This window comes from Nycticebus coucang, chromosome 15 (genome assembly GCF_027406575.1).
Source record: "Nycticebus coucang isolate mNycCou1 chromosome 15, mNycCou1.pri, whole genome shotgun sequence".
Taxonomy (NCBI): domain Eukaryota; kingdom Metazoa; phylum Chordata; class Mammalia; order Primates; family Lorisidae; genus Nycticebus; species Nycticebus coucang.
In genome coordinates this window covers 84,328,848-84,354,772 of record NC_069794.1, presented here as the reverse complement: position 1 = coordinate 84,354,772, position 25,925 = coordinate 84,328,848, and the positions used below count along the sequence as shown (strand labels likewise).

General features: G+C 41.1%; 1 protein-coding gene across 8 annotated transcripts in view; it reads left to right on the top strand.

Annotated features, from left to right (window-relative positions):
* The window catches only part of STARD13 (StAR related lipid transfer domain containing 13), a 270,950-nt gene that overhangs the window by 195,667 nt on the left and 49,358 nt on the right, over positions 1-25,925 (top strand). For 6 of the 8 annotated variants that reach the window (XM_053563160.1, XM_053563159.1, XM_053563155.1 and 3 more), the window contains exons 2-3: positions 13,266-13,337; positions 16,038-16,119. Coding sequence is in view for 4 of the 8 variants with exons in the window: in XM_053563155.1 (XP_053419130.1) it covers positions 13,266-13,337; positions 16,038-16,119 (154 nt within the window). In the remaining 4 variants the exon portion in view is untranslated. Of the gene's footprint in view, positions 1-2,015; positions 2,074-13,265; positions 13,338-16,037; positions 16,120-25,925 lie in introns of all 8 variants that reach the window. The other 2 variants (XM_053563157.1, XM_053563158.1) reach the window with 1 other exon arrangement.

Genomic DNA, 25,925 nt, shown 5'->3' with positions numbered 1-25,925 from the left:
AGCAACCCTTTGCAAGGCGTGAAGTGGAGAGCTGGAGGTAGAATGATGCACTCTGGTTTCAGTCTGATAGCATGTACCCGCTATGTCCTAATTTAAGAGGATACAAAATGTATTTATTTAAGGATGCTTGCAGTTTTAGCTATGATGTATTTCTAGAATGTATTTGTATGAATATACATTTGTGCCTGTCTGTGTGTGTGAAAGACAGAGAGAGAGAAAGGGTAAGACATTTTTATCTCTCCAAGTTCCAAAATCAAAAATTGGTAGCCCACGGGGAATAGAGCAGGACACAGCTGAAACCAGTAAGGCCTACCAAGTGCTGAAAGTTTTCTTCTTGGGCTAAATGTGAGTCTTTCAGAGGTAGAGCAAGCACATACATTTGATGAAAGATTTTTAGCCCGAGGGAAAAAAATAAAAAGCTCCTACACAGTCACGTTTGCATACAAAGGGCTCCCCAGTTTCCAGGCCTGGAATTCTAGCTAACCCCCCAGGTCAGGAGTCCTCTGTTTATGCATTAGCCTGAGCAAGACACTTGTCAATTAAAAAAAAAAAATGATGTGTTAATATTGACTTGTTCCTTATTTTGGAAAAACAAAAGATCCACGGAAGACTGCTTTCTAAATTTTCCATTCAGCGCTAGGTATAATTTGAGCAGGCATGGAACATTAATTATAATCATTTCAAGCATAAGAGTAAAATATTTCTTTGCTTTTAAATGTAAACATATTTAAGCATTTGAATGTTATTTGAATTACTTTCCCTGTGGCCTTCTCACAAAGCAGATCTTTAAATATACACCTAAGATGTTTTTCATGGTGAGAATGACCTTGGCAGGAAACCTACCCGGGAGACTCATGACCTCTTGAGGTTAATGACCTTGGGCTCCACCTTAACCTCAACTTCTACCAGTCATTAATCCACAGGAAGCCCATATCCCTTGCTCATAATTTACTTATTTGTTCAGTTTTCTCTCATAACATGGAAAAATAATCTTCCAAAGGCATTCCCTTAATGAAGCCCACATGTCTGATATGGAATTCTTTCCCAAGGTTCTGCTGTGTTTGGTTATGTTTTAATAAATCTTTGCCCTTGAGATCTCCACGCCAGGTACATTGCTGCTAATTTTTTACTTATTAACTGGTAAGCACATTGTAAACCACAATCTCAAGACTGTCTTCCCCAACCTGATGTTTATATCCTAAAAGTAACAGCCTTTTAGGACAAGGCCCTTACTGCCACTCCCCCACAGTTACATTTCCTAATGTGTCCAACTGTCATATATCCAAAGTGTCACAATTTCATTTATGACTGTCATTCCATCTTGTTGAAGAGCATTGCATTGTGTGAAACAGCGGAATTTAACAGAAAGAGTATAATGAAATGTTCTATGCATTATAAAAGAGGAATGGCCTGTAAGATACTTGTCATAAGAATCTCAATGCAGGGTGATGGCAGCACATGGCCCCAAGGTCCTCCTGCAAGCACAGATGAAGGAATGTGAGCTTTACTTCCAGGAAGGCACCAAGTTCACAAGCATTGCAGCTCCAAAATCAGTCAGTGGTCAAAAGAGGGGTTGTCATGGCAAAACCACTGGCTAGCCTTCTTCTGGCTCAAACCCTCCCTCATCTGCCAGGTATTTCTGGGTCACCTTACACAAACATGCTCCCTCTCATTCTGAGTCCAGATGACATTATCCTGCTCTGAAAGGCCTTTGCTTTCTTGGTTTATGGTGATGCCTGAACAGGTGCCGGGCAGGCCCCGGTGCCTGCAGCCTTGCCCTCTCCTACAGCACTTGATTGTGAGCTTTCACAACACACATGTCCTTTGAATAAATAAGTGACAGATGCCTTCCACTTCTGAGGGCCACATGAAGAGGAGCTGAGTGGACAGAACCAGAACCATTGCCCTGCTGGTAAGAGCAAATACTACGCTCCACATACATGTCTGATCACTTTACAGTGATTTAATCATTTAATCCTTACAAGTAGGTACCATTGTTTATTTCCATTTTACAGATGATGAAACTGAGGCATGCTGAAGTCGGCCTACCCCAAGTCACAAGAGAATTGCAAGGTGAAGGTAGAAAATAGACTCACTTCTAACCACCTTATTCCATGTTACCTCTATTGGGCCCACTTAGAGTGCTTATGCCCTCAAAGAGGGGACCATTTTCTAAACAAATTGACAGGTTCTTTTAAAAAAGATTTTCTCTGAAACTAAGTATATGTATATTCAACAAAAAGAATAAACTTGCATTTGATTTAAGAATAGATTTGCCTTTAGTTAAGAACAAAATGAAATTAGAATGTATCTTCAATTTAACCTCTCCTGTAAAGCAGTATCATTAACCTGACACAAAAATAAACCGTCTTGTCTTACAGGGTTGCACTTTGGGTGCATGTGCTAGTTTTACAGACTCGGATGACATTTTGCTTTTGATTATTTAAAGGATTTGGGGAGTCACATAGACTCCAAATAGTCATCTAGTCATTAAAACAAAATGTGGAGATTTTCTTTATTTGATCTGGTTTTGTTTGTTTCGTTTTTTGTTTTTTTTTAAGTACAACCTTGAAACTTCAGCAACCAAGGATATACTAAGTTATTAAAGTGAAATGCATCTTTGAAATTGTCTCAGCACATATGCAGGAGGTCAAAGACAAGTGGAACAGCTGTTACATAAAATCTCAATTTTCTAAATACCTCAAACAACCAGGAAGGCAGAGGTGGAACATGGTTCAGGCCCTAACCTTAACTTTGAACTTCCTGACTCCTGTTAGTTTAAGACATCCCTGTAGCATCATTTAAACATAGTTCTGGTGTGTGAATAAACTTCCAGTTGGAATTTCCTTTTTGAAGTCTGCTGAGAATATAAATCAAAACCATATGAGATGTATCTTAATCCAGAATGTAAAACAACATGAGAAATGTCAACCCAGAAGTAGTCCCTGAATACATCCGTCAGGATGCACATTCTGCTGAAGTTCTTTATTTAGAATGAAAGCCTCCAGAGAACTAACTGGATGTATTATTTTTAACCCCTGGTTATGGAACCCTGAATTGATCAAAAAAGATGTTTTTAAAAGTAATGGCAATAGGAATGTTGCTCAGCCATCTAGAGTTTGAGGAGGACATCTGTTGGCATAGATGTTCAAAGTGCATTGTCAAGCCAAAAAACAGGCTGCAATTTTATTTAAAGATTATGTAACATAGATTGTATACTGCCGCACCCACGGGTGGTCCGTGGCAGTATACTGAGCCTAGACACACACACACACAATCTTCATACTGAAAGAATGAGAGATTTTGGGTGGCGCCTGTGGCTCAAGGAGTAGGGCGCCGGTCCCATATGCGGGAGGTGATGGGTTCAAACCCAGCCCCGGCCAAAAACCACAAAAAAAAAAAAAAAAAAGAATGAGAGATTTTATGCCAACACAATATTAATCAGTCTCTAGGTATAGAATTATGGTGATTTTTTTCCTCCCTCCCTTTCTTTTCTTCCCTCTTTCCTTCTTTTTGCTTATCTTTTTACTTAGTAACAGAAAATAAAAATGATTTTGACTGTATGTTTGAAAATAAGAACCCGTGGTGCCTTCCCTGGGCGGTCTCCTCATTCACCATACTGCCTCGCTTGAGGGCAGCTAAAACCCAGCACTGTCTCTTGCTCAGCAGCCCTGGAGTTGGCCCTGACAGATTTGCCGGCCTGTGCAGTATGACAGAGTGCGGCTAACATCACCAACATGCTGCAGCAAGGCCCACTGCTGGGATCTTAATAAGGAAAGGGTATTTGGTAATAATTTAAAATGGCAGACTTGGTTTGTGACCTTCCCTTCTATGAGAACACGTTAGCTTTGGTGTGAGTATGTGCATGTGAGTGTTTAGGTTTTAGTTGTTCTACTCTTCTGTTAGATCATATTTAAGGAAGAATTTTAAGTTACTTTTATCTGTCATTCATCTGTTCTTGGGGAAAATTATCCTTTTATACCTGAACTCAGTGAGTGTCTTGCCAAGCACCTTAGCCAAGGACATCAATCAAATTGACTCTCTTAATAAAAATTGTTATATGCCCCAAAGCTAGCCAGGGAATACATTATATTTCTATTAGACAAGGGAGCCACCTGAGCTTCCATTGAGCGGTAGCTCTATCTTTAAACTGGCATGTACTTCTGCCATTTCTTACTTCTTCTCAAATTTCAAATTTGAAGAAGCTCAACTAAGATTTTATGACAATAATGATAAAGACCCCAAAATATTCTTTAAAATTGGAAGTTATCTACTATACGATTTAAAATATTCAAGAGTTTTTAAACTTGCATTACATTTTTAACTTTTTAAACATTTTTACAACTTGTATAACTTTTCTTTACCTATTTGATTGCATTTCTGACATGTTTATGGGACACTTTAACTGACTTTGATATCGGTATACCATGTAAGTATATGATAGCATGAATCAAGTCATAAATGTATCACTGTTTCCAATGAAAAAGAGGGTTCCAGGCTGGCCATGGTGGGTCAGGCCTATAATCCCAGCACTTTGGGAGGCCAAGTAGGAGAATCCCTTGAGACCAGGATTTAAAGACTAGCCTGAGCAACATAGCAAGACCCTATCTCTACAAAAATATAGAAAAATTAGCCAGGTATTGTGACATGGGCCTTAGTCCCAGCTACTGAGAAGCCTCAGGCGGGAGGATTGCTTGAGCCCAAGAGTCCAAAGCTGCAGTGAGCTATGATCATGCTATTGCACTCCAGCCTGGGCCACAAAGTGAGGCCCTGCCTCCCTCCAAAAAAAAAATAAATAAATAAAAACAAAAAAGGAAAATAAAAAGTGGGGTTGCAACAATGCCAGCTACTCCTTCCATCTGTTCAGTGGGGAGTTTAATCTCCTCCATCCCGAATTCATTTAATCTCCTCCATCCCAAATCTATTTCAACTGTCTCATTCATCTTCAATTTTCTTCTATAAGGGATACATAATATGCCTGTTAAAAAACTGAAAAATAAAAATCTCAAGATTCAAATCTCTAACCTCAGCAGTCTCTTTGGCCATGAAGAACATGGAGAAAAATGAATCAGCATCTTAAAACCTCATAACTTAATTTCTAGAATCTGACCCTTATTTTCTGGAATGAGTGATGTGTATTTAGAAAATTATTCATGCAGTCCATGCTTTTACTTATGTTCAGAATACAACTAGAAGGGATTTCAGAAAACTGGCAAAGATGTGTTGTACACTTCTCAGTGAGCGTTTTATTTACAGTCTGAGCCATTGCCAAGGAATACAAAAATTTATGTATAAAATCAAGTTTTTATGTACAGTTGGATAATAAAATGATATTTGAATTGTGCGAATCTTTCCTTGGAATTAAACTAAGGGAAAACTAGTTTTGCTGGCTCTAGGTATTACCATTGTAGGAAGCCTTGAGAAGGAGTCAGAAGCTTTGGCCAAGCTGTAGCTTGCCATGACAACCCTACGAGGAGCAACAGAATTGGGAAAGGCCTTTCAGGTTCTCGCAGTGACTTTATCCCAACAGAATCTGTGCTCCGTCTTTTACCTACATAGCAGAGTTCTCCTTGATATCTTGAAAACTCCTGGAATAATTGGAGTAACCAGAGTCATAAAAGAATTGAGCTAGGCAACTAGAACAGCAGATAACCTCTTACAAGTATAGAAATTCAGACGTATCTGGAAATAGGTACAGAAGAAGTTTGATACCCTAAAAACATGCATCATTTTTTTAACATATAAAAAATGAAAATCTTAAAACAATGTAGGATGATAGAGTACTTGTCAAAGGCTGAGCAAACTGACTCCCTAGTGTTGGTGGGACTTGTCCAAAGCACTTGCTTTTCCCCAGGGCAAAAAAAAAAAAAAATCATTTAACATGAAACCGGGTGACTCTGCATGGGCCATTCTGGTACTTTGTGGAAGTCAGAGATTCTGCCTTGGGAGCCAGTGTCTAGTAAGCGACCAGGCACTCTGATTTGCCACCTTTCCAACAGAAGCCAGAGAAACTGAGTTAGAAAGAGAGAGAGAGCCAATCTATCTCCAGAATCTCATGCACTGGTCCCAGGAAGGGTTACGGAAGACACTATCTTATTTATGGCTTGCTGGATCAACATGGAGGCATTTTGGACAATGCCTGAAAATGATAACCTTCATTCTCATCGTCTGAACCAACTCTCCGCCCGCTGCCTTGCATTTCATTAAGTGGCTCCATCTGGGAGAATGTCTTGGGATTCAGCGGTAGGCAGCGGCTCCACAACTTCAGAAAGCTGGGGATGCTCCTGTGCGCGTGTCTGCATGCAGCCGGCCTGACAAATACCACAGGCGCCTGATGGGAACAATCTGTACCAAATGAAAGAAGAGAAGAGACAACTACTCGGCCTCATGGAAAACTTGAGTCAAAACAATCTGGTCGGAAACTATTTGGCTGGGAGAGCATATATGTTCTGCTTTCTTTCTTTTTTTTTTTTCTTTGAGATTAGGGTGAGGGGGAAATTCATAAAATTTTTGTAAATACTATTGGGACTATGTGCATGGAAATAGTAATTATATTCCTGAAGAGTTTCCTTACTCAAATTGCCACTGAACTGTTGATTTTCTGAGGTGCAAATGTGCATGTGTGTGTGAACGCTCACACATGTGGGTGCACGTGAGGATTCTTACACTTTTTTTTTGAGACAGAGTCTCACTGGGTAGAGTGTCGTGGTGAGCAGAGCTCATAGCAACCTCAAACTCTTGGGCTCAAGAGAGCCTCTTGCCTTGGCCTCCTACGTAGCTGGGACTACAGGCACGCAACACAATTTGCTGGGCTAATTTTTCTGTTGTTTTGTAGAGAGGGGGTCTCACTCTTGCTCAGGCTGGTCTTGAACTCCTGAGCTCAAGCAATACACCCACCTCAGCCTCCCAAATTGCTAAGATTGCAGGCGTGAGCCACTACGCCCCACCTTGTGATGCCTTCCACACCTTTCAGCTGTAGAATAAATACCCAGCAGTCGTATTAAATTAGCTGGCTTATGCCCCTTTAACAAGTTGTCCTTCGCATCATAGTGCCATAAAACAATAGGATTTTATTCCTTGCTTATGTTATGTGTCAGCAGCTGCTCTGTTGTGGCTCTGTCCCCAGTGTCACCATTCTGGGACCCAGGCTGAAGGAATATAGCTCTGTGGAAGACCCGCTAGCCTCATGGCAAGGGGAAAAGAACAGCTGGAAGAATTAGGGGGTGGCCTGTGAAGTGTTTTGCTTGAAACTAGCCTATGTTACTTCTCACATTTGATTGGCCAGAGTGGGTCACGTGGCCCAGCAGGGAGAACTGTAACTGGACAGGCAGGGGATCTTTGGGAACATAAAAGGAAAAAGAATATATACAGTATATGTGCATATATGTTTTAATTATATATTTAATAATTAAAAATAATAAATTGAATGTATATAATATATTTGATTTATACATTCATATAAGTATATATAGCATATAGGATACACTATATAGCATTATATATATATATATATATATGATTTCCCAAACCAGGATGAAAAAGAATGATTAAAAACAACTCTTGAGTGACTATGCACAGACCCACTCCTTAGGTGCAGAATTTGCTCCATTCTTTTACTCTAATCCAAATTACTTTAAGTGACTAGATTTGCTATGATTCTAACTTGCAGAAGATATTTCAAGGCCTGGGAAATAAGGCTCATGTTTAGAATTGGTAAAGGGATATTATGTCTCTGACTCTTGCTTTTAGGAAGAAAGTGCACATAAACAGGGGCAGAATCTCTGTCTCAACTGAGGACAATTAGGTGTCACGACAAGTATGGGTCCTCCAGATCTCTTCCTCCTGCAGTTATGTACTTGCTGAAGATAAAACATTTTGTTACTCACCAAGGAAAAAGTTGCCTCGAATTACCGGGAGATAAAGTGGGTGTTTATAAGTTGATTCACTATTTTGAATATTCAATGATTAATAATCTTAAGTTTATTCCAAATAACCTGTATCTTAGCTCTGTTTGGCAATTTAGACTATCATAGGAAATGTTATGCTGTTAGGAAAAAAAATTATACTTGGTATGCATTTAATATATTTGGGCCTCTTACATATTAAAATCATGTAATTTATAATTTTAAAAGTAAAAAAAGATATATTCTGACACCATGCCATGGGATCGAAATCAAAGTCTGTTACTACTAAAAAACCTGACATTTTATCCTGCACCTGTGATTACAGTTATAAAGCCCTCTTGGGACGACTGCAGTAGTAGTTTATGGTTCTATGTAATATTAATGATTTTATTATTCATGTCCATGTAGAGATGGGCTGGATACCCTGGCATTGATTTTAACAAAACTGGCCTGGTGTATGGGCCAAAGATATACACCTTCAATAAATAGAGACTTCACTTGAGAAATTCTGTCTGAAGACAAAGGAGTCATTCTCCTTAAGTAGTACATTAATAATGAAGCTAAAAATTATCCTAAGCCAACAACCAGGAAAGCCTGCTGAAATCTTAATACCTTTGATACACTTTAACAGTGGTAATTGCCTCCACTGCAGATGCCTTGTGGTGGCTGAATCATCCTGCTGAGCTGGTGCTCATAATCTTTCAGAAACAGGGTGCCCACCTAGTTAGCCAGTGCAATGAAAAAACAAGAGTACTGTTTTCAAACCCCCTTTCCTAAGTCACATGGAGATCACACTGTCTTTCTTTCCCCGATTCTCTTGTGTCCTTTCAATGAACATTTAAGAAACAAAACCTCCTTAGATCAGAGCCAGTTTGTCCCTGGAAATTCAAGGAGATTTGTAAGAGCCACATAAATACGTGCATTCGTATAGAACGATTTCATAAACTTTCTTCAGTAGAACAGGTTCTTTCTAGCCAGCTCCATTTCTGATGATAATAAATTTCAAGTTGCATCTAATTTGAAATTTTGGGTCATTTAAAAAGACTACCCAATACCTTTGGGTTGGCTATGGAAAAAGTATGTGCTATGCTAAGAAAAATGTAAACCAAAATGTACAGGTGCTTAAAATGCTTAGCTAAGAGAACACACTGTTCCCAAGCATGTTGGAAGCACCAGTTTAAAAATACAATGAGATGGTAACCTGAGATGAGGCTTGCAAACCTGGCTGCAAATCTGCTGGGTGCTCCACATAACCCCTTATTTTATGAGGCCATCCTGAGTCCTGCCCACGGACTGTTTGTGTCCAAGCCACTAAATATTTCTTTAAAGAAACAGCTTGTAAATCTCTTTTAACTCATGTAGTCTTCCAGTCTTCTCTTCAATTGGTCTGCATTGGTGAGGACCTACCCAACTGTTTTCTCTTGGCTACTCGACGCTATAATCTCTCTGTGGGGAAATGCATTTGGCGGTATTCAAAATTCAAGTATTTAAAAAATGAGCATCATTCTCAAAACAAAGTACATTTCCCATCTTTACAAACAGTATCATTCTATGGGAAAATATGCACAGTGTCTTACGTGAAAAAAGCAGTCAACCGAAGATATCACCAAATTACACTTTGACAAATAACCTCTATCAAATTATGCATTAATAATGGGACAAGAGCTGACCTTTTGTCTTTCATCTACACTTCCTATAATTTTCAGTAAATTTTGAACACTGAGCATCTATAACTCAGAAGCACGACAATACTCTGAGAACCTATCAGGGCCCTGGTTTGGTTCCACAGCACCTTTGTTCTCACGTCCACAGTAATAAATCGCATCATGTTCTACGTGTGTAAAAAAGGCAATTGATGGCAGTGACTGTTGCTCAAGTGGAATGGCAGCACTGTGGCAGAGAGTGTGCTTAGCACCAAGCCATCGACTGAATTTATTAAGCACTGTACACCAGTGCACAGGCTCGCTGGGATTTTGAGCAAACCAAACTTCCAGGTGGTGGATCTCTCTCTCCTCATCCAGCTGATTTCAGCCCCCAGAGGACTATTGATACAAGGCCCCAAGCCTCCTCCACCTCCCTGGACTAAGGGGGATAGGGTTCTGGTCAGCATATGTGTGGGGGTGTTAGGGTCAGGATGTGTGGTTGGGGGGCAGGGGTGTCAGCCCCACACAAACCGTATACAAGACGACTCCTTGCTTAGAGGAGGTCTGTTATGGGAAGAAGTGAGGAGGGTTGGACCGGCAAACATAGATAATCTGTTAGAGAATAAGAAATGAAATGACTATTATCCAGAATAATTACAAAAATTCTGTGGAAATCCTATCATGACACCCCTGGATTGGTTTTCCCTAGCAAAGCAGAGTAGTAACTTTGGTGGAGATCTGTAGGTCCTTCTGTCCAAGGGCGTCCTTTGGGTTTGCCCCACATACAGGGGTTGCACCAGAGAGCTCCAGTGAGCTGGTGCTTGGCCTGGTAACCCTGGGGCTGCTGCAGGGGCAGGAAGGATTGCAAGTGGAAAACAAACAAATAAATAAATAAATAAATAAATAAATAAATTGCAGAACTGCGATTTGAATAGCTCTTCACGCTTTCACATAATGTAACGCTGGCTAGCACAAGCACAGTAAAGAAGAGATTTTCACACTTTGCTCTTCAAATGTCATTTAACTCTCATTAGGTAGATCCTTGTGAAATGATGGCTCTGGCAATAATGATTCCTTTTTAATTCTCCAATCGTTTTGTCCACTGCAAGTTGCCCTGGGAGAAACATAAGCATGTGGCTGATAGGAGTTAGTAGTAATTGTAAAGAATTGATAATAATTTTAAGGCTTTTTTACCCTCCCCCCAACTCGATTTGCTGGGCAAAGTCAAATTTGATTGTGCTTAATTATGTTGATTATTTTGGGGTTTTTTCCTTGTTACCAACTAGTAAACAAAAGTTTGTTTTACCCTTAAATTGAGACACGAAGATGCTATAGCTACGGCTAGCAGGGGTTGGGGCATCTTTGAGGGATGTTTGGCAAATAGAATGGCAAGTCAGGTGAGAGAATTGATGGCCCCCAGAGCCATCTGCCAAGGCTGAGATGTGGCTTCTTCTAACTTATTATCATTTACTAACTGCTATTTTTGTTGTCATTTGACTCTCTGAGACCTAAGAGCTGAATGCCAACCTTGTAAAAAAAAATCAGCTTATTCCACTGAACAATTGAGCTTAACATGTTGATCATAGTAAAAGTAACAAAACAGAAAATTCATAGCATTCATGTAGTTCAAAGAGAAACTACAGAATTCTGGGTTTCTCTCGAACACTTGCCGACTCGTGTTAGGTTTACAGCATGTCTAGAATTAAATATCTTCTCATTTCTACCCAATGTATTATAGAGTGTGGACATAAAGTTCGTGTGCCATTTAAAAAAGTTTAACATAATAAATTGCACACGAACTTTGTGTCCACCATGTATATTGAAGATAAAGCTGAAACTTGAAAATGCATAAGGCAACATTCTATCTGTGATACAGGAGCAACTCGCCACATTTTCTAATGTGTCACAAATAGAATATGGGTTTCCTACTTCCTCTGAAATACCTGTGTGGTTATCAGAGTGGAAGCTCCCCTGTACGGACTCCCAGTCGAGTCCTGAATGGACCTTGTGAGCAGTGCGATCAATCATTGCCTTTCTTTCGTTCTGGGGAAAGCCCAGGTTAGCCAGTACAGCTGTCTCAGCAGAAGGTCCCATCTGAACGGTGCTTGGGGGAATCTAAGAGACGCCCCTCCTGACACAAGTGCTTTCCAAAAGTGGGTTTCCAGCCAGCAGCCAAGGTTGGGGGGTGTAAAAGGAGGGCATGTGTTTGGGGGCTCTTTGAGCAAACAGACTAGCAAGTTGGGTATTTCTGAACCACGTTTACACGGCAGGAATGAGCCCTGTGCTGACCGAATTGACATGGAAAATACTCACATCTGAGACAAAAGATGTGATTGTCATTCCCTGGAGTGTCAGCAGATGAGTAGATGCCAGTGGCAGCCAGCGTTCTGGGACAGCAGCACCCGTGGGCTCTGCTTCCCCACATTTAATGACAAATTTCCATCTAGATCTAACCAAATCAGAGGGAACTGCTGCAGGTTTTTGCTCTTCCTATTGGGGCCTGAGTAAGATCTGCCCTTTGGTCTGTTTTCTTAATTTGTACCAGATAGCTGCCACATCTTGCTGTGCAGACACTGAGCTTTCATTGCTGACGTATAATCTCCCAGGGAGATGTGAGTGGAAATCACTTTTGTGCAGTGGTCCTCAGAATGCCCTGTACTCTCCAGTGTTGACCAGGGGGGAAATGAACGTCAGAGCAAATGGAAATGGCCTGATGAGGACACACCCTTAACAGAGGAGAAGGGGGCCTTGGTGAAGACTTGTTATAATAGGCTATTTAATTTTGTTTGGAGAAACTGCATTTTTGACAGATGAACTTCTTTTCCTTTGGATTCGTATTTATCTAACAGAGTTGTGCTTGGGAAATGATCCAGGATTCACAAGGTCAAAAAGTGACCTGGTTCACATACTGTAGACTCCTCCCATCTCACTCCCCAGGCAGGTGGTCCAGTGGGCTGTCAATAGATCCAGTCCAAAAATGGTCTCCCAAGGGCCGAATCAACCTCGTGGGCTTGGCCCTCAAAGGTTTCTGGCAGCCTCCTCAAACTCAGGTCTCAATTCCGGATAGTCAGTTCTCCTCCCATGTTGCACTCCAACGCTTGAAATCATTCCAATGTGCCTGGTGAATGAACAGCTTGTTATAATGCATTGGGGATTAAGACCATTAGTGAAGTTAAAAAAAAAAAAAGATTATACACTGAATTTTTGTAATACCTTTTTTCATGAGAAAATACCCTTTCATAGACCATCCGGTCTTTCTTTCAGTACCCCAAGAGTGAAAAAATAAAGGACTGTTGCATAAACATGCTTAGCCTTATCTTTGAAATTTAAAAATACTCCATTAAGAAAATAGATTATGAAGAAGTATTTGCTCCTTCCTCTTGGTCCCCTGGTTCCCTGGTGTGTAAATAATCAGACAGTTTTCCCTGCCTGATACTTAGCCCTTGTCATCTGCCCTCTGCGGTTTTGTTGGTATCTACATACTTAGGGCTCAACGTTGAAGATAATCGTAGGTGGACAAGAAACTAGAGTTAGTGCGTTTGTCTGGGCCACTCGCCCTGCTCCCGACCCGGTGGGCCTACTTACCCAGACTGACCTGGGAACAATTCTGTTTTGTAATGACGCGTGTAAAGCTCTCCAGCGTCTGTCTCCATGATTGAGAAACCGAGGGGAGGGTGTGGCTGCGGGACTCACCTCTCCCCTCTCTTGTCCTTTTCAGAGCTCGAGGCCAAGGAAGCGTGTGACTGGCTGCGCGCAGCCGGGTTCCCGCAGTACGCCCAGCTGTATGAAGGTACGCGCCCTGCTCTGCGCTCTCGTAACAGAGGGAACTCCTAACGAATCCCATGGATCCTGGGGTGTGTTTTGGCTTCCAGGATTCTATTTTTCCAGACCATTTTACTTTGCTTTCTTTTTCTCTCGGCCTCTGCAATGCTCAGGGCTTATCCTGATACCAATTTACAAATAAATATTGCTCCCAGGCCCAGGCTACTACCCGTCTCTCTTCACCAACCCAAACTCTGCCTTCTCCTCCAATGGCAGCTTACTGTGCTTTCTTCCTTTGTTTCATTTTTTCTTCACTATTCTTAGTTTTCTTGAAATTACAATGACTTTGTTGTTGAAATATTTTTCCTAGAAATTACAAAACTAATTGTTTTCATATTTCTCCATAGTTCTGTTTTTATGAATAGGTAAAAAATGTAAGGTATATGATATGAATCGGATGTTAATTCTTCTGAGTTTTCAGTAAAGTGCTTTTATCGCTAGAATCATACTTCCTGTCATAATTTTTTTATTGACAACTAATAAACTTACTCACTTGTGTCATCCTGACATCTAAAATTATAACCAAAGCTTTTAACTCCTTCTCAGATCATCCTTATCTGTAGGGAATTAGTCAGGAACCCCACATAAGCAGATTACCTCCACAGGATAATTTGTGGAAGATTTATGTGAAACTGTTCATTACAAAAAGGTGTGGGCAGGACAGAGGAACCAGGAGGCACAGTGCAGAGCCCAGGGCTTGTAGCAGCAGGGCTGTCACCACTGGGGACCAACGGGGTAGTCCCAGGGAGACGGTGGCAGAGCCCGGAAGGGGACTGGAGCCGTGGTGCCCCCCAGGAGGGAGCACACAGCTGCTGAGGGCACCTTCCCAGGGAGTGATCCCAATATGGGAGATGGATACCCTGGCCCATGCTCTGCCCTGTTCCTCCTGCCATGGCTTTCCACTGGCCAAACGGAAAAGGAAACCAGAGGGCACAGGCCCCTTGGATGCCATCTCTTCCCACAAGTGATTCTCAGGCACAGGGCAGGGTGCAGCAAGAAGTGAGGATCTTCAGGGGTAGCCAGGGTGTGCAGCACCGCCCTGGGCCGGCTTCGCTTCCCCTTGATGTTAGACTTACGTAGGATGAAAGCTGCAGAGTTATCCTTTACTTTTATAGGTTACTTCCACCCATTCCTCTAGATGCTCAGTTTTATATTTGAAAAGAAAAAAAAAACCCTTAATCTAGTTCTCTTACCTAAATTCTGGGAGAGCAAAGGAGAGCCTATCTCTGAATGTGTTTTGAAGTCTAGAATCTCTGATAAAAGCTTTCCTAGGCTTTTAGACAAGGGGTCTTATGTTTCGGGTCTAAGCAACCCTCCTTCACTCCTACCCTTCACCATCGATTTACTGATGGGGAAAGCAAAGCCTTGGAAAGATGAAGTGACATTTCCAAGGTTGTAAGGTGGAGGCGTCAGAACTAAAATCCCAGTCTCTTGACCCTTAGTGGTATATTTTCCACTGCGATGTGCACTGTGTTTGTAAACTCAAAATACTATGAGATTTAAACATGAAGAGTCTATAAATGGCTAGGAAGTGCAGTTAGCCATGTATCTTGATAAATATAATAGGAGCAGATAACCACTATAGAGCTTACTGTGTGCTGCGTACTGTCCCCGGCACTTCAGGTACTGTTCACGTAACAGTCACTAGACCACCACAAGATAGGTATGATAATTCTCATCATCCCTGTTTTTCAGATAAAGACATAGATGCCCAAAAGAAGGTAAGTGAGGAAGTGATAGAGCCAGGACTCCAAGCCAGGGCAGGTGGGCTTCCGTGGCTCGCTTCCTCCTGTTACACACACTCCCTCGGCAGCAGCAAGGGCAGCCTTCATCATGGCACCATCTGCAAGTCACACACATGACTGTTTTCATTAGAAGAGGAATTTTTCCTATTTCTAACTCACCCTAAGCTGTAGATACCCTTATATTTATTGTGATTGGCAAGGTTTCAGTGATTCAAACTATAAGATGAAAAAGAGGGAAGGGTACTGAGATCATGATAATGAACCAAGACTGTGAGATTTGACCATGGCCCCTATCCCAATGATCTCCAGGTTGTTACCTCCACAAATGAGGCACCCAAAATTAACACCGTGTTCTGAAGATTGCTGGTGACCTTCAAAGCTGGCATGAATAGTCTGCTGGAGAAAAGTTAGGGTGTTGGAATGTCTTCTTCTTTTTGAATGGAATCAGTTGTTTGAGTATTTTACTGATACTCCACAGTGACTCAAGATTTTGCTGCAAAAGAAAATATTTTGAGACAACTGAGCTTTGGATATTTTTTGAAATTTTCTTTTTAAAGGAAAAAACAATCCGTTAAACTCAGTATTTCATAAAATAATCAGAGTAAATGTCAGTGACCTACCCCTTGAGTGGATTTTTCTTCTCCAAGTTCATGTCACCTTATGACTGTGATAGGATGAGCTATAAAAACACAAGTACTCAGTATCCAGTCGGTTAAGGTCAAGCACCTGATTAATGTCATATTTCACACATATGGTTTACTTTTAAAAGCATTTATTGTGATTAAAATTGTCTGCTCTTAAACATTATCAACAATGGTGATGGGCAGTAACTATTATTAAAATTAGTGGCTTACACAGACCTTGGTGCCCGTTCAGATAAACCAAGGTGCATAAACCTTTTTGTATCTCACTTTTCCTTTCAGATTCTCAATTTCCCATCAACATTGTAGCTGTCAAAAATGATCATGATTTTCTTGAAAAAGACCTTGTAGAACCTCTTTACAGGTAAGTCTTACGAAGTATTTTTGTTTCTCTCCATTGTTCAGTCTCCGATAGATATCAGTGTATTGAGGGATGAGTGCTGCAATTCAGTCAGTATTGACTGAGTGCCTACTGTGTGCCAGGCACAGGGCCAGGTTCTAAGTGTACTACAGTGAGCATTGTGTGTGTTTCCATGGAACTTAAATCCTAGGAGGGGTCTTCAGACAATAGATTAGGAAAAGGACAGAGAAAGGAGAGAGAGTGAAAGTTCATTTCAGAGAATGTTAATGCTATGCACAAAGCAAAATCAGGTGAGGAGACAGACAGTGACTGGGGTCATGAATGTGTTAAGCAGGGGAGACAGTTTTGGTGGCCACACCATGTGTGATTAGGGAAAACTGAAAAACTCCATGAGTATGTAGAAGTTGGCTGTATTTTTTTGCAGAGTCAAGTAATTATGTCCTCAAATTGAACTATGTAAGCTCAAGTAATTGTATCAGCAAGCTGGCATATTAAAGATTTTGGTATATGATAGATGCTATAAGAAGACAAAAGTAGTATATATGAATTCCCCTATAATCTGGGTTGGAGAAACCTAGTTGAAGAAAGGAGCTCTGAACACATGAACAAATAAGTAACAATTACAATTTGGGTAATAATAAAAGTTCCAATGGAATGTATATCCTTGAACAATTAAATGCTTGTAAGGTGGTGTGTGTAGTTCATAGGAATTTGAAATTTCCTAATAAAAGCCCTGGAGAGAGAGGTCAGAGTTGGAAAAATGTACAAAGTATCCTAGGTACTAGACAAGGAAAACGGGAAATCATAGCTAATGTGATGAAAATGTGTCAAACAATCTATGAACCAAGTGTATGGTGCCCCACGATCATACTAATGTACACAGCTATGGTTTAATAAAAATAAATAAATAAATAAAAAAACAAAATTTCATAAGATATTGATGAAATATTATTTACATGTTGGCTACCTCTTTGTCAAATTTACCAAGGCCATACAGGTAAGTAGGGGCTAAAATGACCTTAAAATCCATTACTTGTAACTTACCATTCAATATTCTATGACATTCTGCATTTAGCATAGAACAGGTGGTAGTTTAAGGAAAAAGTAATGATGCCCAACTTTGGCAAGACTGATGTATTTTAAAACCAGGGCATCAATAATCTCACTTCAGTCTTGCTGGGTCTCAGACCTGTATATTTTTGTGTTCACATGGTGGTCACACTATGGTTTCTATATGATGAGAAAATAGATTTTTGTTAAGAAATGATCTCTGAATGTTCAAGAAAATAATACTGTGAATTTACCTAAGTGGCAGAAGAACAAAGAACTCTTTCCATCATAAATTACAGGTACAGGCTATTTGGACAAGAAAATAAATAAGCACAAAATGCCATTTGTGAGAGTTTAGGAGACAAATGGATGATTTAGTTGTGATTCTTCAAAGGTAATGAATTGGAAAAGCAATGCTTTCCTCTTCTGCGGGTCTATGATGTACGCCAAGCAGGAGCAGATTTCTCCTCATAAGCTTTCATTCCACTCAGTGGAACTATACAGCCAGTACGGAGTTCGCTCTTTTGGTTTTAATCAAGTGTATTTTTTTTGCAAATTGACATTAAAAAAAGGAAACAATTTTCATTTTTAAAATTTTATTATATGCGGTATTACACTCTCTTTTTCCTCTTGAATTTTTAAAATGTATGCTTTCTTTAAATTGAGATATATGTTAAAGTGTAAAATTCACTGTTTCAAGGTATAATTTTTGGAGCTTTGTCAAATGCCTATAGTCATGTAACTGTTACCACAATCAAGATATAGAACAGCTCCATCACACTCCCATATTCCCGAGTTCCTGTTACATTTTGTTTTGAATGTGTAACATATTTCATCATCAGTTTCTATCCCTCCTCCTAATCCTGGGAAACAGCTGGGTTTTTTGTTGTTGTTGTTGTTATTTGTTTGTTTGTTTGTTTGTTTGTACCTGTAGTTTGCTACAGTTTTGCCCTTTCCAGAATATCTTTCCAATGATATCAAACAATGTGTTGCCTTTTAAGTCTGACTTCTTTCACTTTGTATAATACACTTACAATTCATTTATGTTGCAATGTGCTTCGATACTTCATTCCTCTCTATTTCTGGGTAGTATTCCATTATATGGATGTACCACCCTTAGTTTATCCATTCACCAGTTGAAGGACATTTGGGTTGTTGCCAGCTTGGGTGATTATGAAAGCCCCTCTAAACATTCGTCTTCAAGTTTTTGTGTAAGCCTAAGTTTTTATTTCTTTGGGGTAAAGTCCTGGGAATGAGATTGTGGTGTCCAGATGGTGAATCTATTTTAACTTTATAAGAAACTCCCAGATTCTTCCAAAGTGACCATATTACCTCGTATTCCCACCCACACAATACATGGACATTCCAGTGGCTCCATGTCCTTGTCAGAACTTAGTATTGGCAGTTTGCATTTCATTCTGTTTGGTTTTCAGAAATTCTAATAGATGTCTAGTGTTAACCTCTTTGTAATTTTAATTTGAATTATCTTTTTTTTAATTTTTTTAATTTGTATTTTCTTAATGACTAATAATGTTGACCGTCTTTTCATGTGCTCATTTATCATCCACATACCTTCTTTTGTAAAATGTCTGTTCAACTCTGTTGTCCATTTTTTTCTTTTCTTTTTTTTTTTTTTGAGAGAGAGTCTCACTTTTTTGCCCTAGGTAGAGTGCCGTGGTCTCATTGCTCACAGCAACCTCAAACTCTTAGGCCCAAGTGATTCTCTTGCCTCAGCCTCCTGGGTAGCTGGGACTACAGGCGCCCACCACAATGCCTGGCTATTTTGTTTTTTTGTTTTTTTTTTATTTAGAGATGAGGTCTCACTCTGGCTCAAGCTGATCACATACCCATGAGCTCAGGCAAACTGCCTGCCTTGGCCTCCCAAGTGCTAGAATCATAGGCATGAGCCACCGCGCTTGGCTCTTTCTTCCATTTTTAATTATATTGGTTTTTTCTTATTATTGAGTTTCAAGAGTTTTTACATAGTCCTTTGTCAAGTCTTTGTTTTGTAAATATTTTCTGCCAGTCTGTAGCTCGTCTTTTTGAGCTCTTAGCAGTGTCTTTCACGGATCAAAAGTTTTTATTTTTTCTGCAGTCCAATTTATTTTTTTCCATGCTTTTAATGTCACATCTAAGAAATCCTCGCCTAACATAAGGTTACAACTCTTTTAGCCTATGTTTTCTCCTAGAAGTTTAATAGATTTATGTTTTTTTATTTTGGATTTATGATCCATTTTGAGTTCATTTTTGTGTAAGTTGCCAGGTATGAGTCAAGATTCATTTTTTTTTGCATAATAATGTCCAGTTGTTTCAGCTCCATGTTGAAAATTGTACTGTTTTCACTGAATTGTATGCGTCTATTTCTAGATTCTCTGCTTTGCTTTGTTTGTTTATCCTTTCATCAGTGTGAAAGGATATCCTTCTTGATTCCTTACCTTCCAGTAATTCTTGGAACCCAGTAGTGTGAGCCCTTTGCTGTTCCTTACCAGGATTGTTTGGGCTATGCTAATGCCTCTACCTGTTCGTGTAAATTTTAGAAACAACTTATCAATATTGTCAGATTCTATTTTAAAAACCCTGCTAAGGTTTTAATTTGGATTGTGTTAAACCTATGTTTAGGAAGAATTGATATAACAATATTTAGCCTTCATTGTAATAAACATAGTATATGTCTCTATTTAGGTCCCCTTTGATTTTTTTCAACAGCGACTTGTAGTTTTCAGGATTATTTCAAAGGATAATAAACATTGATTGTACCTATGAATTTCACGTTTGTGGTGCTTTTGTAAATGTATTATTTTTCATCATTTTAATTGTTCATTACTAGCAGATAACTTAGATAACTTTTTGGTATGTTTTTCTTATATACTGAAATTTTCATAAACTCACTTACTCGTTTTAGTAGCTTTGTTTTAGTTTCCTTAGGAATTTGTGTCTAAACTGTTAATGAAAGGTCACATTTTTTAAAGCAAAAATAAGCATTCTATTACGTATTTTAAAATGAGAGTTGCAGGGGCACATGTTGTCTCTGTACAGTTCTATTCACAGGACGATGTGTGTGGATTAATGGGCCAAACTTTGACTCTCAAACATGTGGGTGGTAAGTCCTTATCAGCTTATGGCCTCATGTGATCCAAAATGCCTTGACTAAGTTGTAGGCTCTTCCATCAAAGTCTACACTTTAATGACAACAAAAAGTCTTTCAGACATATTATAGGAATGAGCTAGTATGATCAATATGAAAAATCATTTAATGATACCAAGTTCTGAGTGATAATGCTAGCATCTGCCAGAAAAATCAGGAAATCTTCTCTTGCAGAGACCATGAGCCATCACGAGGCAGCCCATGGCAAGGTCCATCCATACGTACCCTGACAGACATTAAATACTAAGTATCTCAGCACGGGAAGGGCTCTGATGCTGGACACCATGCGCTCTTGATAAGGGCCCAGCTTGTGTGAAAATGATTAGAGTGCCAGGAGGTTGTTATAACTGGAATAATTCTTACAGCAGCTATATCTCAAAGAGATTACGAAGCAAGAAAAACATTTGGCTGGAGGTGTGTGAACTGAGATTCTCGGGGCGTAGACGCTGTGGGTAGAACTGTGGCCAAAGGACTGGTCACACCCGGGGTGGATCAAAGGGAGCAGGCGGAGTAGGTAGACAGATGGCTGCAGCTTGGCTGAAAAGAAGTGTGGAGTTGCTTTCCCTTCCTTGCAAGTTTCACCAGGACACAGATTTCCTGAGTCGCAGATAGCGGAAAGCAGACAGAGGGAAGATCTCCAGCCTGAGGGGAATGACAGCACTTTTAAAAGTTGGAGATTGATGAGTGGTTAATTAGACAACTCGCCCACTCAGATGGTAAGTCCTGATTGATGCCTAGTGAGCAGTGAGGGGGTTTTCTTCCTTCTACACTGCAGACTTAGAGATGGAGCTGATCTGTTTTATTTTTAAAGCTTTGTGGGCTCTACATTTCACCTACATATTTGAAATGCTGAGCTAATGTAGGTTGTAAAGGGAATCACAGCCAGAGGGCAGGTAGCTTCTGCCAGGTAGACACAGGAAGACTGGAGAGCCTAAGCGCGCCTCACAGAAAATGATAATCACCACAGGAAGTTTACTCACCTTTGCTCTTCTGCAACTATCTCTTCTATGTAAACAGACAGTTAATGTCCCAGTTTACTTTTGGAGAGTTATTAAACTGTTCTACCTTTTTTGATTGGTTTGGAAATATAAACTATACTAAGGATGTGGCTGGCAGAGGAGACCTAGGCCTGGCCCTGTGTGTGTCGCCTCTCTTTGTTTTTTCTTTTCCTTTTTTGTGGGCTCTTATGCAGGCCCCACCAACTAGACAGGTTTTCTATCTTTGCTGAAGGTGTGACCCTACAGAATGACAGTTGTGTCTCACTGTCGCTCCAACAGTGCTGACAGAACCAGCACATAGTAGGCACTCTGCAAACATCCATCGCTGCGGGGCAGGGAGTGTGCTCTCTGTTATTTTATTAATAACAATCATACTTATAATTCCAACGATTCCAACTGAATTCTTCACTGAAAGGTATTTTCTCCTATGCATCATGAAGAGCTAATTGCAAATCTTAGTACCTGGGTGAGCTAATTGAAACTGTAACTGCCTCAGAATGTAGGCATGACCAAGATGTCAAAATAGCTTGCAGAGTTTGTCATCTTTAAGGCAAATTGCAACAAAGCAAAGCTCCTGAGTGAAATTTTTTAAAGGAAGAACGAGATGTTCTACTAGCATTTTGTTTACAGGCTGCTAACAGAGAGCCACAGTGATCAAGATGATGTCTGAATTTCTAATTTAATGTTAAGCCAGTGTAAACCATTTGCATAATTTGTGTTATTAATAAATACTAGTTAATTATAGCATGTGTAAAGGAAGGGCATTGACCTTGTGCAGTATTGCTTGTTGGAGCTATGGAATGTGTTAGGATTATACAGAGTATCTATCTATCACTGCCTTTCCTATTTTAAAGGATAATAAACGTCAGTGATTTTCCTGTGGGGCAGGGGAGTACGGACAAGAAGTATTTACAATTTGCCTCTACACACAAAGGCCTCTATCTAATTGGGGTATATTAAATAACATTAATTATATTAAATTGCAGTAGTCTTTATGAATATTGATGATGTGTTTAAACATTTCCTTTTAGAATATTTAATCACAGAAAATGTACAGTATTGTATTGATATTAGTATACCACATACCTACTAATATGTGACACTACACTGGACCGAGTCCTTGATAAGTCATTGGGAGGACATAATGGGCACTTCTCCCATTAGAATCTGAGCCTGTAAATGAATACAAATCTCAACTCGCAGTTATTTTGTTTCTTTACAAGCACTACAAAGTTTTCACCATGTGCCAGGCACTGCTCTTAAGCATTTTACAAATATTCACTCACAGAATTCTCATAGCAACCCCATCAGATAGGCTGTGCCTTCATTTCCATTTTACAGAGGAGGAAACTGAGGCACAGAGGTGCGAAATAATTTGCCCACGTAACATCTGGTAAATGGTAATAGGAATTACCCATACAAGAGCACACGAAATTTCGATATGGTCAATTTGACTTTTTACCTTTTTTTTTAACTGAATCAATGTGCAGGAAATGCCTGTTCGTCCCCTCCCCCACCCTGCACCTGCACCCCACCTCAGAGCTACCCTGTGAGAGTGGTGTCAAGCTTGAGGTGCAGTCAGAGGCAGACATACCGGCAAAGATAGGGGATTTCGCTGGTGTATATTGTTTTGCATAAAAACAGTGACCTTCTCCAACCAGCTACTCAAGGTGACTTTTATATGCCATGAACTTTCAGAAGAATAGACAGGAAGCTACAAAATAGCCGGGGGGTGGGGTGAGAAAGGAACTTTACATTTTTAGTGTTATTCAATTGTTCTCTCTATGTATGTATATTTCAGGTATTTGTGTTGCATTATTAAAAACACGAGCAATGATTTCACAAAATTGCTTTGCCAGATGATGGTGGCTAACACTTAGTGAGTGTGCGTTGTGAGCAGTGTGCTAAGCTCCCTTCACACTGACCAATCAGGTGTGGCTGTTGTTATTCAGAATTAAGGGAGACTGGACCCCTGGTTAGAGCAGCTGGGTGGTGCCCATGCACCCAGGTAAAGGTAAAAAGGGAAGCCACCTAGCAGGGAGCGAGGTCCTGGAGGAAAGACGTCATGGGCTGAGGTGCCAGGGGAAAGGCGAGACGTTCCTGTGTGGTGGGGTGCACAGGCCCAGAGCTTGACCTCAGCTGGACACAGAGATGTGATGTCGTCAGCACATGAGGGTCTGGAGGTCCTGAGAGTGGGTGAGGTCACCTGAGGACACCAGGGAGAAGGGGCAGAGTAAGACGGAAGCACCCAGCCTGGACTCTGGGAAGGGAAGGAAGGAAGCCTCATAGCAAGAGGGTGCGTGGGGTGGGGAACACCCAGCCCTTCCCACTGGCCTGCTTTTACTTCACTTTCAGTTTTTGAAACTCTGTCAGAAATCTCCAGCTGTGACCCTTACTTCATCCTGGACTAGTTCTCACTAGAAAAATGATGTGCATCAGATGCAATTGTTGTAAACAGTTAAAAAGCTAAGTTAAGGATACCCCAGCCCTTTTTCCCCATCCGAACATATATGAATATAAAATTTGTCTGAAATTGTACAAACCAAAGAATTTACAAGAAAACCTGAACCTTTTCTTTTTAAGTTCTTCACCCTTGGGCCACTTTGGCCATCATCCTTTATTGACTGGCCAAGAGAGCTTATGCTCTTTCTTACAACGTTGGTCATTACAACAAATTGCTTTTCTAAAATTATTTTCTCACACAAGCTAAATGAAGTCACACAGTTCCACACATACATCCGCTGCCTGGACAGCACGAACACGCTTCATTTTCTTTGTGTAACTAGACCAGCTGGTGCTTCACCACCTTTCTCCCACATCTCAGCCAGTATCCAGGGACAGATGTTTGTGAAACTCTGTCCACTGGGCTATTTGTGAAACAGCTTGACCACTGGGCAGAATAGCCAGAGGGAAAAGCTAAGCAGAGCAGAGGTGTAACATGGCCTGGTGACAGCCACTTGCTGACTTCTAACTATGCTCTTTTTGTTTTTTTACCCCAGACATCATAAACCCCCCCTGATGGATGGCCTATGGTTTCTGAAAGGCCTCATCCCAGAAAGTGACATTCCAGAATTATCTGTTCAAGGTAGCATATCCACCTCACTCTCCAGAACCTGTGTTTTCCTGAACTCCACCAATGTGGAGACCTTTCCCAGGCCCTGTGGCTGTGGCCAGGAAGGAGCCGCCCCTCCCGGACTCAGCGGCCCCTGATCCCTGAGTCGGGAGCACATCTTCAGGGATTTCAGTTCCTGAAGGTCTTTGAGGGCCCCTCCTAGAACACGCCCCAGTACCGCCCGCCCAAGACACAGGAGCCGGGGTGAGAAGTTCAGGCTGCTGGGCTTTAATCATAACTGTCTGCGAAAGATGAACTTGTACCCCTGGTTGTTACTCCTCTCCTTGGCAGGAATATCCGAAATATTACAGGAAACTGGCCATAAAATCAGTGTGGGTGACCTCATGAACAATCTGAAGTCTGGCAGTTTAGATGTCAAATATGAATTTAAAACACGAGGAAGGAAAGGGTCCTGTGGTTTTTCCATACATCTGTAGGCACAGGGCTGCTGGGTGTCTCCCCAAGCTTCTGTTATATTGGGGACTCCCCACCCTCACAGCACACGGCTGCCCGGCCTTTCTCTGCCCCTTCTGGTCCTTCTGCCTGACCTCCTGGCACCTGCACTCCCCACTCTCCTCCAACACCTTGGGCATCCTGTCTCTCTGGTCCTCCTTCCTGTGTACCTGGGCAGGACTACAGGTCCCACAACACCACCTGGCCAGTTTTTCTATGTGGGGGTCTTGCTCGAGCCCAGGCTGGCCTCAAACTCCTGAGCTCAAGCAGTCCTCCCGCCTCAGAGGGCTAGGATCACAGGCGTGAGCCACTGTGCCTGGCTGCAGTTCTCTGTTCTGTTGACCACTGCTTCACTCCCATTATGGATGACCAGGCTTGCTAAGAACTTCCTACCAGTTTCCAGGGCTCAGCCTGCATGTTAGTCAGTTGTGTATGGTGGGTGGTTGGTGTCTCACAGCCTTGTACTGAGCAGGACTTCAGTAAATGTTTGTGACATTGAACTGGAATCTGAAGGAAAGTAACCTCCCCATTCACAAATGATTTTATTGCATCTTCACGTTAGGGAGGGTCATGTGATAAATTATTCATCTTCTCACAATGCCCTAAGTCGTTCTGCTCCTTAGCTAGACTTCTGAAAAAGACACGCTGAGCCCACCGTCCTCACTTTCTCAGGGTGCACTCACCCCCAACCCCCTCTCGCAGGCTTCTGCCCTGCCCAACCCTTTGCTAATACTTCCTTGCCAACTGTTGCATCCTCAAGGGGATTTTTAGAATTTATATCACTTACTCTTCCTTAGAAACTTGCTGCTCCTAACCAAGTACTCCCTCCTGTCCTGCATGCTCATGGTCGACTCCCAGGACGTTGCCTTCAGCAAGTCCTTGCTGACCTCCATCGTCTGTGACTCTGCCTTCCAGAGCCTGCCTCCTTTGCCCAGCCTGTGACATAGCACTGGAGTTCTCCAGGGTCCCGAGCCCCCCCAGACGATCAGCTTTCCTTATCATGCATCCTCCATGTGGGTCACCTACAGGTGGACCATTTTCAAGTGGGTCT